The 12,523-nt window shown below is 31.4% G+C and overlaps 1 protein-coding gene across 1 annotated transcript; it reads left to right on the forward strand.

Annotated features, from left to right (window-relative positions):
* On the forward strand, positions 1–7,928 carry LOC129219255 (mite allergen Der p 7-like). The gene is made up of 3 exons (XM_054853582.1): positions 1–28; positions 3,988–4,070; positions 7,252–7,928. The coding sequence occupies exons 2-3, from the start codon at positions 4,007–4,009 to the stop codon at positions 7,848–7,850; spliced, it is 663 nt and encodes a 220-aa protein (XP_054709557.1). The 5' UTR covers positions 1–28; positions 3,988–4,006; the 3' UTR covers positions 7,851–7,928.
* Positions 7,929–12,523: the final 4,595 nt, after the last annotated feature.

Raw genomic sequence — 12,523 nt, forward strand, 5'->3', positions numbered from 1 at the left:
GTGCAATTGAATTTAGCATCCTTTTCGGGTAAGAAACTTTTCACCCCTAAGCTCAAGTAAGGTCTTTCATTTCTATGAATTAGTGGAGAAATTTTTTTGAGTAAATTTAACAATCCTAAGTGTTAGATAACTTAGTTTCTTAGTGAGCTAAAGATGATGTAAATATTTTAATAGAGAAGTTACACAATCTCAAAATGTCTTTTTTTTTAACGTGATGTTATCACAGTTTTTCAATATCTCCCATATCATTTCTCCCAATAAATACAAATCATCCAATAAATAATGAGTTGAGGTATGATAGTACTAATTACAAACAAATTGAAATATAAAAGGGTTTTAATGCCATCCTGCAAAGTTTCCATTTCTGACTCTGCAGGTTTTATACCTTCTCCATCGATGCTATTGTATTCTGTGAGATGATTTTAAACATGTAAATAAAATACGTGCCGCTCTTCAAGGCTATTTTCTAGTTTTAACAGCCCCATTAATGTTTTAATAGTGTTATTGCATCTATTGACATAACACTGAAGACAAGCTCTCAAAATCTTTGACAATTATCCAAAATTATAAAAGAATAATTATAAAAGCCATTGAAAAAGAATAAATAGCCTGGTACAAAATCATTCTGCCACTCGATGTCAATTTAAACCGCGTCAGAAATATGATCTAAAATAAATTATTTTAACAAAAGTAGTGTGACTTTGAACTGCAAAAACTAAACTTCGAAACGCTTAAAACTGTCTTTTTTTATTTCATATTATCGCTCGATTTATATTATTTGTTGTATTGCATAGAACATTACAAAATAGGACGAGAGATTTCAAAAGCTTCAAATCAGCATTCAAAAATAGTTGCCAGACAGCAACTTCCTAATTTGTGGATTATGAAACGAACAGTGTATATTGTTGCCAACTTTTTTTTTTGTAAAATAAGAAGTAGAAAACTGGTATTATAACTTTTCCAGCAGAGGGCCTCTAGCCTTGGGCTTTCTATAACTTTTATAAAGTCAGATATACTGAAAATTTTGAAGGGATGAAGAGTTATTTCATGTGGTTCAAAGTTAATCCAAATGACTTCAAATCTGCTTATATTCATTATTATACCTTAAAACAAAAATAGTCAAAGCACTTATACTTTTAGACTTAGTGGCTTTCATTTCGAAAACGTTTATTTAAATGTAATCTCTTGAAATGTACAACTTTGATTCAATAAGAGCCATGCCCAAAAACTTTCTGTGCATAAATTGACATTTTAAATAAGATTACTTGCGTTTCAGTCTGAAAATCATGTTATTCATAGGAAATTAAATTAAAGGCACCCAGATTGGATTTATTGATTTATTTCCATGCAGCTAATTCTGAAAGAAATGAAACACTTTTTTTTCTTTTTTTTTCTGTTCAATATCACTTTGCACGATCGTTAAACACGTGTAAAATTACGGTCTTGAGTTTTTGATCAGTTTTATCATAAATATCAACGAGAGGAAGGATAGTTTGGGAAAAAATTTGGATTTAATAGACTTAATTTACTTTACAAAAAGTTTTATGCGATGGAATTACCTCTTACATTTCGAAGGCGTTGCTTGATTTGATTCAAAAACAGGAGCCAGTTTAATTTTTGAAGTATTATTTTTTTCAAAAATAGTATCAAAAGAGGAGGATTTAAAATTTAAGGCTTTCATTGTTAGTTTATTAACAGCAATGAGTGAACAATTTTCTTCAGGCCCTTGAATATAACCATTTTATCTAGTGAAGTTAAATTAAGAAGTTCCAGGATATTTTTTAATTAATTACTCCATAGAAAATGGGGTGGTGTAACTGTTACACGTTTACGTGGTCTTTTTTTTTTTTTAATGTCAAATGTGGAAAGGTAGAGAGTCTAATCTAGTCGTACTATCTACGTGGAAGAGAAGTATTTGCAGAACCCAAATTTTCAGTACACTCATAACTCAAAAGCGCTATTTTTCAGTACTCAAATGAAGCAATTCTGCTAAGAACTTAACAGTTAATTCACTTTTTCTCTTGTATTAAAGATTCTTAGATTGACCAAATATTCCAGATTTCTGGTGAAAAACCGCTCATTTACAAACGGGGATATTATTTTTGATATTTACACCCATTGTCAAATCTTCAACGGCATATTCCTTTTGTATTTTGAAGCGTTTTACAACTCTTAACAGTACTCGTAAATTTATGTACTGGGTGGAAACCATATTCAAACCATGTAAAAATGCAGATATAATTATCTATTTAGGAATATTTAAACATAACAATATGTTGTATAATACTTTTGTCACTTATATTTATTGAACTTTTGTTTATCTACACTTTGTGAAAAGGAAACCTAATTACCTGCCCCCCCCTCTCCCGTTGATTTTAAATAATCTTGAATTCTAAACTCGTTAAAGTGTCAATGCATATTGCTATTTCGACAGCCATGTTTAAATCTTTGTGGAGAATGTTGTAGTAAGATACAGGGGTGTTCCCATAGGGTATACCCATACTCACAAACATTTTTTAGACACATGGAGTATGCCCTCAAGCTTCGAAAAATTTCATAATCTTACATATTATGTACCTTATCAACGTACACATATTGTGCATAATGGATAACTGGGAGTATACCCTCAGAAAAATTGATGGGAACATCAGTGGTAAGATAGAAGTTAGAAACGTTCTTACTTAATCTGAAGAAAAATTGTGCAGCTCACCTATTTCACTGTCGTGCATAGGAGAGTGAAATACTTTTATTTGAATTCTAATTCATAATTTTGGATATCTAGTGTCACATGGTTGACTTCTACCTAGATAATGCAGAAACAGAATGTGATTGTAGATAGAACTACAATCACGTTCATTATTTTATGATTCTATTAAAAAATGTTTTGGTGACAGATGGAACAAAATTATCTTAATTAGCTAAGTATTTTAACTCAATCAAGGCTTTGCTTCGTTGGATGGTATTGAAATGATATGAGCTTATATTTTGCTCCGTAACTTTTAGAGGCGTGGATTCGCAAAAAAATATATAAAATATCTGCTATAGTGTATTATTCTTGTTATTCAGAAACTATTATTCTCATTGCCAGAATTTCACAATTCATTTTAGAAAGCAAGCAAAAACTGTAGTCACTAGTGTCCCCGTTGAAAAAAAAAAAAAACAGTCCTCAATTTTGTTATCAAATTTCCTGAATGATCATAAAACTCAGTCACTGAGAAAATATTTAATTAAAGAAGTTGAAATATTTTTTTTTTTTTTTTTTGAAAATATTATTTCTTTTTAACAAATATATGAGAATGAAGTTAATCTTGGAAGTAGAGACATTCAGGATAATTTTGAGCCACAATTACCCTATTTTATACTGCCCTACTCATATTTTAATATAGTATTATAGTTTTTTTTTTAGTATAAAACGGAAGAAACTCTCCTAAAGGGGTTGTCTACAAACGATGTCACACATAGAAGTGGAAAGGGGGAGGGTGAAATTGTGACAGTTTGTGACAAGTGGGCGGGAGGGGGAAGCAAGAAGCGTGATATCACGCATTTTTTGTATGAACATGTTATTAAAAAATAGCGTGAAATGTGACAAAGAGGGAGAGGGGGGGGGGGGTCAAAGAGGTTTAAAAAAAAGTGTGACATCATACAGCCCTAAACAAAACAAATGGATGCCAAATAAGCCATTTAAATAAAAGTAGTGCAACTTTAATGTAGCAATATAATATGTTGCACTGTTTTTCACTTCTTCCCATTGCAAATGATATAGAACTCTTTTACTCTCTTTATTATGTTCTGCTTTATTTTATTTTACTATTTTTAATTATCTTATCTTTGTCTTTTTTCTTCAAATTCTTAATAACACCAAGTTTGTTTGTTTTTTAATAAACCTGGTAAAACATTTTTAAACATAGTTACTTACTTTCCAGTATATTTTCAGAAATTAAAAGACCCCAAAAATTTACTGATTAAATTTTCTTATCTATGTTTTAGATTATTCAATCAGCAAATAATGAAAGGCCTGTGCGTGGTTTTAGTAATTGCTGTTTTGGCATGTGTACGAGCAGAGGACGATGGTAAGTTCATCATAGAGTTTTAGATTTATCATTTGGGGAAACTAGGGAGACTTGACCCAATTTTTGGTTTTCCTTTTCCTTTTTTTTTTTTTTTTTGGCAGAATAGTTAGAACGAAATAAAAATATGCATAAATAGATTGTCATCGTGCACATTATTATGACTAAAAATAATAACATAATTTTATGTATAAATAGTTCGAAAAAATTACATTTCGCAAGTCTGCAAATGGGTCAAGTGTCCCTAGAGCTAGATGGACTGGACCCAGCACTTAGAGACATGACCCCCCCCCCTCATGAATGTAAGAAAACTCATAGATATTTAAATTATAAACGCAGGTTTGATGGTATTTTTTGTTTAAAAACGTAATACTTGAAGTGAATGTACAGAATGTTCACTCTTTAGGTGAAGTGTTATATTTAAAAAAAAAATATTATTATTATTCTTACTCCATATCAGTAAGAAAGCAGAAGTCGAATTCAAAACTTTCTCAGATCAGAAATATGCAATATTTCGGTTATTTTACTAAGTATCAATTCATTGGGCTCAAAGATTATTAGTGTTTTAGTTATTTGTCAAATAAAAATAATTTTTAGACCAAAATATTATACATTAGTTATTTATTTGAAAAAAATCAGGCCTTCATATTCACAATACTAAAGTTATTACTTACATAAAATCAAATCTTTAGGCCTAAATCACAATATTTTGTGTGTTCAAAAGTAAAAATTTATTGAAAAAACATCAAATTAAACAAAAACATCAAATTAGTCTTTGGGTCAAGTCTCCCTAGTTTGCTTGGGGGTCAATGCTTCCTAGGTAGCTTTCTTTTGTTTACCTTAAATTTTTGGCAACTTAGATTAAAGTTATATAAAATTACTGTATATCAATAGATGGCTAAAAAAGTAACTAAAACATGCATACTTTTAAAATTCATTTCCCTAAAAACTGGAGGTTAAAATCTAAAAAATTCTAAAATCTTCAGACTTTAATTTTAAGGTGCTGTATCATTTAACACTGACTTTCTTGAAAACCACTGATAATTCTGAAATGGCTTGTCCCTGCAAAATACTATTGTGTGACTAGTTAACGAATAATATGGCTAAAATTTCCCTTAATATCCTTTTCATGGAAAAAATCCTCATGGGTCAAGTCTCCCTATGGGTCAAACATCCCTAGTTTCCCCTAGCACAGAAAATGTAATAATTTTGATTTCGAAATAAGCACACTTAAAGTAAAACAATTTTCATATTTGCATGTTTTTTCACCGATGGTTTTTCGCACAAATTAACGTTGAGCTTTTGATTATCATTTAAACTGGATTGCTTACTAACATGCATTGAGTTTCACATATGTGGTACATACCTGCACTGGTTTATCTATCTAACCAGGCTGTAAAAATCTGTTAAAACGAAGCAGCGAAGTTGACTTGCCAATAGTTTTTAATTTTTAAGCTAGCTGAACTATAAAGGAAGGGCAATGACAATTGATGCTCGAGTCATCAACTGATCATATTGCGTTTTGACAAACTTACAGTAAAAATTGAATATATAAATAAAAAGTATGTAAATTCAATCCCAAATACACTGTGCTGCTTGAAATACAAAGAAGTTTTGCATTAATATACTTATTTTGACTTCTTTTACCAAGCAATCATTTTCAACTTACTACATTTAATCTGCATTTTCCTAACTTCGCCGTGGATGTCGGATGCATGTATGAAAATTAAAACATGGATACCCCCTTATTAAGAGGTACCTTCATATTGAGTGACATTGCAGAAGTATCTAACCATTACATATGCGTAACCTTAAAACCAATTTAATATCATAACCCAGTTTCTTCCAGATTTTCGTTAGCTTTGTCTTGCATTTAATCTACTGTGTTATTTCATAATCTCAGTTACAAAAACTTGCAGAATTTATTTACGGGTAAAATGTTCTGAGATGAAATTGATATCTTATTCCTGACAGTATTTCTCACAAACTGTACAACATGTCATCTAGAGCATTACTTTCAAAGTTTATTTATAAAAATATGACTTGCCGCCCAGTGTTGTATTCTGTAAAGCAAAAAGGATCTCGCGTGTTTGGACCAAGTTCGAACCTCGGTTGGGACATGAATGAAATTTAATTGGTAAAGCGCTTCATCGGAATATTTCCTGTGCTTTGGTAATCCGATTTGAAACTATTTTACTTTAAAATCTATTAGAATTACTGAATTTACTTTTAATTATTTCAACTAATAATATGTTTATGATGCTTGAACCTTTTTAACTTAAAAATAGGTTGTTAGCAGGATTTTCCGTTTAGGAAATAGAGCTCAATAATAATTTTTAAAAAAAGCTAAATATTTCAAAGTTGCATGTATTATTTCTTTTTGCCTAAACCCATTCTATTCAAATCATTCAAAGACGTGCATTAAATACCTTATATTGTCTTATTTTTAACGAAAGCAATGGATTATTAATGCATATTTTTTTATTTTCCGTTTGAAACACATAGTTGTCAACTAGAACGCCGTATTCTGATGTTGTTTCTCAGCAAGAACGATGTAGAATTTTCGTTCCACATTCTCTACACTTTACACATTCCAAAACAAACTTTATAAATTTAATTGTAAAGTGATTGAGAATATTAATGATTACGAAATGTGTGTGTGGTTGATAGCTTTTTCAAATTCAGATTTAAAAATATCTACTTCAGAAATTTATAGATTAAATTGCAAATCAGAGAAATTTAGCTTACAAGTATGAGGATGCACACTATTGAAAATTTAATTTTAACTATAAATTTTCTTTCCATGTTCATTGTTGAAGTATACTTTCAATGATAAAAGTACAAATTTTAAAGTTTGCTTTGTTTCCCATTTCTTTAGTAGAAACATGATCATTAAATGAGTCACAATTGACATAAATGTAAGTAGAACCATGAGTACAACTTCAGAACGCATTGTTTTGCACGATTAATATTAAAAAGCAGCACAATGAACACACACATAAAAAGATTAATCTGATAAAATCTGCATTCACAGTCAAAACTAATGCAAAGTGTAGTGCAATAGTACTTTCTTATGCACACTAGCAGTTTTAATTTCCCTAATTAGTTTTCTCTACTTTACTAGTTCACTTACCTCAGAATCAGTAAATGCTTCAATTTTCATCTTTCTCCATTTATGTTGCAGAATTGATACAAAGAATCAATGGTTGGGCTGACGAGTTTATAGAAAAAGCCACCAACGACAGCGGTGGATTCATCGATCCTCTTCCTTTGGATAATCTAGGAAAAAGTTTTGAACGAGAAGTTGGATTCGTAAAAGTTAAAGGTGAAGCCAAACTTTACGACGGCAAAATCTTCGGCCTTTCATCCTTAAAAAGAGTAGGAGACGCTGTAGCTATTGACCTCGAAGATTTTTACATCATTTCAACCACCCTCACCTTCAAAAAGATTCATGCTACTTACAAAGGTACGGTAACAGTGAATAACATTGGTCCTCAAGTCACTCTGGATGCTAAAGTTGGCCGATCCAAGGTATCGATGTTCTTGACAGCTCCAGCAGAAGGAGGGAAAGCTGAGTTGATGTCTTTTACTATTCATGAAATGAAAGATATTCGTGTCAATATCAAAGGTTTAGGTCCCATGGGATGGTCGGCTAGTATCATTAGTACGTTGGTTCTGAACGCTATGGAAAAACAGGTCGCAAAAGCAGCTTCAGTTGCAGTCTTTGAACATTTCAGCAAAGAAATTGACAAAGTACCATTCCCCGGGCCTACTGAACAATAAAATTACTTATGTTCTCTGTGATTTGAAAGTACAGTATATGTATATTGAAAGACGCCGTTATAAATAAAATCTGATTTAGATAAAATATCTATATATTTACTGCTATTGTGAAATGTTTAGCAGCTTTCATGCTGCAGAACTTTTTAAATGCTATGTCAATCTAATGCAAAGCTACGAATCAAAAAATGCCATGCATTTAAATCTTGGATTATGAAGCAATCAATACAGGTAAGCCCCAAAAAGCACTATCAATTGTTTCCATGTTCTTTGAAACTTTCTCAAGACAGAAAAAAAAAAAAAAATCGGGATTCTCCGTTTCAAGTGTGAAAATAGAAATAAACAACGATACAATTTTTCTTTTGATTAAAACTTTGTTTTATCAAACAAATGACATACTTGGAGATACTTTTATTTCAAATAACATAAGCGTGTTATTCTTTTCCAAAAGAAATACTCGAAAATTGCAATTTGAAACAGTGTAGTTCGGAGGAAGGTATCCGTGTTTTTTGAAACTCGTGTTTTTGGGTCTCAGTTTAAAAAGAAAGCAATATAGTACTTCCACTCCCCCCCCCCCCAATGTTTTTAGCCCTGCGGAAGGTAATAATTAACTATTTTCAACTGTATTTTGTACTTCAAAAATAACACTAAGGAAGCTGATCTTTCGTCGGAATGTTTCCCAGAAATGAAGCACATATTCTACGGTTATAAGGAACTCCTTTTCCAAAGAAGAAAAAAACTATCTTCTGGATGAAAAGGCGTTCAACAGAAACCAATGTCGGAAAAAGCACATTACAGACTTAATAAATTTTGAACTAAATAGGCTGTTGTTGTTTCTTACGCCTTTCGCAAAACCAAGCCCTATACTCCACGGCTTTCGCGTTTGGACATGAGTCTTCAAGGGTAGAAGTTCGACATTGCTCTGACAACACACGATAGATGGGAGCACCATCTATTAATATTTTGGCATTTTTTCATTCAGTCCAGGAGTCGAACAAACCTTGATCCATCACCCTCAAAGGTTTTAATGGGAGGACTTCGTAACCATGACAGATGAAATGTGTATCAGTCACCATTTGCATACGCTGATGGTCTTAGATCGGTTAGTATCAAACCTGCGATCCCGGTTAGGTCACTCATTTCGGGTTCAGGTCGGAAATCTCATTTTTCGATTGATACCGACTTGAACTTCCGAGGGCTAATTTATTCCGCATTTTCATCCTAATGCTGTGATAAAATTTTTTAAAAAAGTTGCCCTTACTTCGTTTGCCTTCACTACTACCCCGATGAAGGGTAATCAACGGAAGGGAATAAACAACGCAAATAATGGATATAAACAAAATAGATGGGGACATGACCAAAATGGATATAAACAAAAAAATGGATATAAACAAAATGGATGGATATAAACAAAAAAAGACCTGTTGAACTCCTTCAAAAGAACAAGTCATCAGATATTTTTTCGCATATAACATGAATGAATGTACCGGCATTTGAAGCAACGAAAGAAAAAAAATTAAAACTCCGAGTACTGAAAAATGTTGCTATTTTTAAACGTGATTTTTGTAAGACTTCAGAAAGGTTAATCAAGTGTTGCAATATGAAGATTAATCAATGTAGAACCAAACAGGAATCAAAGGAGAATTATTTCTGTAAGTAGTAAGCAGCAAGCTCAAAACAGTCTTGTTATCTTAAATTTGTCGTCTCGTAGCACCATTTCTTTCCTTAAAAAACGCAGTAGTTCCATAGTATTTTGTTGTGAAATGTCCCATATGTGACGCTAAATTATAAAATAGGGGGAAAAACACCAAGGGTAGGCCTTTTAAGAGCTCAATTGTTGATTTTTGTTAACCTGTTACTTTCATCAATCATTAAAGCAAGAAAAATATTATAAAACTAGACTGAATACCTTTCTGATAGTATTTCATTTAATTGTTAAGAAACGACATTTTTATTTTAAAAATCAAGATAATTTTAATAGGAGCAAAGTCTCCAGTATTCAGCCTTTAAAATTCACTTCATCTTGCATGAGTCCAGGGATCGGTCGTTTCATTTTCGTAAATCTTATAGGAGATATTAGTAAATGAATATTCAAAATTTAATACTAAACTTATAACGTATCACTATTTTTACACAACTAGTTATTGTAGTAAGATAAATAAATACCATTTTGCTGAAAAGTAAAGTAAGAAATAACAATGTCAAAAAGCACAAATTGCAGATTACTGCAGACACGTGTTTCAGTGTTACAAGGAACGCCTTTTTCAATGCAAAAGAAATGAGCTTATGGATGGTCTTTTCATCAATAAGCTCAATTCTTTTGCATTGAAAAAGGAGTTCCTTGTAACGCCGAAACACGTATCTGCAGTAATCTGCAATTTGTGCTTTCTGACGTTGTTATTTCTTACTTTAGTTATTGTATATGTATGAAATAATCATATACATTCGTGATATCTCTATAATTTTTTTCTTTACACTCAAAAAAACAATGAACTAAATATTTGTCCGGAAGTAGTAGTTAAAAGCAGTGGCGGCGATTGGGGCTTATAGGGGGAGGGTCGAAAAAAGCATAGGACTTTTAGCGGCAGCAAAAAATTTGAAAAAAGGAAAAAAAAAATGAAAAAAGTACAAAATTTTGAAACATTTAGAGACGTTACAAACACTTGGTAATAATTTCATTAATCAAGTGGAACAATTGATACATAGACTAAAAGTTACTGCTAGTGCTAAATAATGTTTCGTAAACATATATACAAAGTAAAACAATTATGTTCTGAAAATTTTGACATTTCTGCTTTTATTACAATTTTTAGTTTTGGTTTCTATATTGGAAAATAAAATAAGTAAATTAACCATAAACATTGAGAGGACAGTTGCCCCTCCCCCCCCCCTTGCCTTCCCCACCCCTCCCGAATTGCCACCACTGATTAGATATTAGATGCAGTAGAAATATTTGAAACAAATAGTCGAAATGCAATAACGGCATTTTGAACATTTGGTAAAGCGTAAAAACAGCATAATGAGCAATAGAACGAAAAACTACAGGATTACATACATACCACATACCTACTTGATACTCAATGGAGTAATTTGGGGTTAACGTAATTATAGTTGTAATACTTCTTATTTCTTTATCGCTGGAATATTTACTAATTTTCTAATATGGAATATCGGAAATCAAAAGGCTTGATTTAAAACATGAGAATAGTTGTTAGTAAAAACGATTGAACCAACACTTTCAGCTTCGGTGTTAAAAATGTTAACAAATGGTGTAAAAAATTGGTCAGTCAATGTGTCAATAATTAGATTTAAAATTATTGGCACATTGGCTGACCAAACTTGCAAAATCTGTTTTAAAAATTCCTAATTTTAAATCAGCATTATAAGAAGCAAAGTTTCGAAGTAACTCCTTTCGAGACAATATTAAGACACTAAATTTTAACTTTTCTTCAGAAGAAAATTTTACTCATCACAGTTAAACTTTCATTATATCTCAATACTGTAATTAACATATTATTTGACGACTATTAGAAAAAGTGATAAACGTGACTGACTACAGTCGAGTGCCCACACTTGGGATAGTTTCAAACATTTACCATTAGTATAATGTTTTCAAAGTGAACAAATTATTTTATTTTTAGGAAGAACCTTAGTATTATACTTCAGAACAAAGTTATAGATGCGTAGATATGTTCATTCGTCTTTTACGTATTAAAAGCAATACATAATAGCTTGGGACACCAAGTGTCATTTTTAAAAAAGTTTATTTTACTACTAGATAAAGTAAAAATATTTGACGGAAATAATAGTCTTTTCAACTTTCAGAAACTTCAGAATGTATACTTGCCCTTGGAAGCATTGATTGTATTCCCCAGCCTTTCTAATTCTTTTAAATGTAATTTTTTGTGCTCGCCTCTATCTTTGGAAACATAAAAGTATTTGGTGAACCTAAATAATTTCTTACGCAGCAGATTATTTGATCTCTGTGTGTCTTATTTCTCTGTTTTCATTTATTTCCATTCCTTCGTTATAAAGCTTCTCCGCTGAGAACAGCTCAAGACTTCAATGTGGGTTTTCAAATCAAATCAAATCTTTCGTTACACGGGACATTCACAGCAAATAAGTTGTTCTCATCTATATTTTAAAACTCGTTTTCATAAGTAGAACTTAACACATTTGTAATAATCAGGCAAAACGTCTTTTGTTCATCCATAGATTCATGAGTTTTTAACAATGATAAAGTTTCGCTCCTGTAACGGTATGACACTTTTATGTCATCAGAATAGTTGTCATTTTTTTAATTTTTTAACTGTATTTTTTTTTCAATACAATTATACAATTTATTTTTTCAGTATTCCTCGTTGGGACTTTTATGTCTTTTTATCCAAACTTGGAACAGTGTCTCAAGTTTGGAGGGTATTTGCAAACTCTCAAATTTATGAATAAATAAGTTGAACTGAATAAGTAAGTGGAAATGAATCTGCACAAATAAGGCACAAATACATAGCCGAGATGAAGTGAGAAGAAAATTCTAACTAATGCTGCTCACACACACACAGTTAACGAAAGTAACCAGAGTTATTTCCATACGTAAAAATCGCATGCTTTGTCGAATTTTTCAAAGTAAAACTTTCCCATAAAGCTGAAACATGTAAGTTTAACTCATATTACAACTA

The sequence above is a fragment of the Uloborus diversus genome, chromosome 3 (genome assembly GCF_026930045.1).
Source record: "Uloborus diversus isolate 005 chromosome 3, Udiv.v.3.1, whole genome shotgun sequence".
Taxonomy (NCBI): Eukaryota; Metazoa; Arthropoda; class Arachnida; order Araneae; family Uloboridae; genus Uloborus; species Uloborus diversus.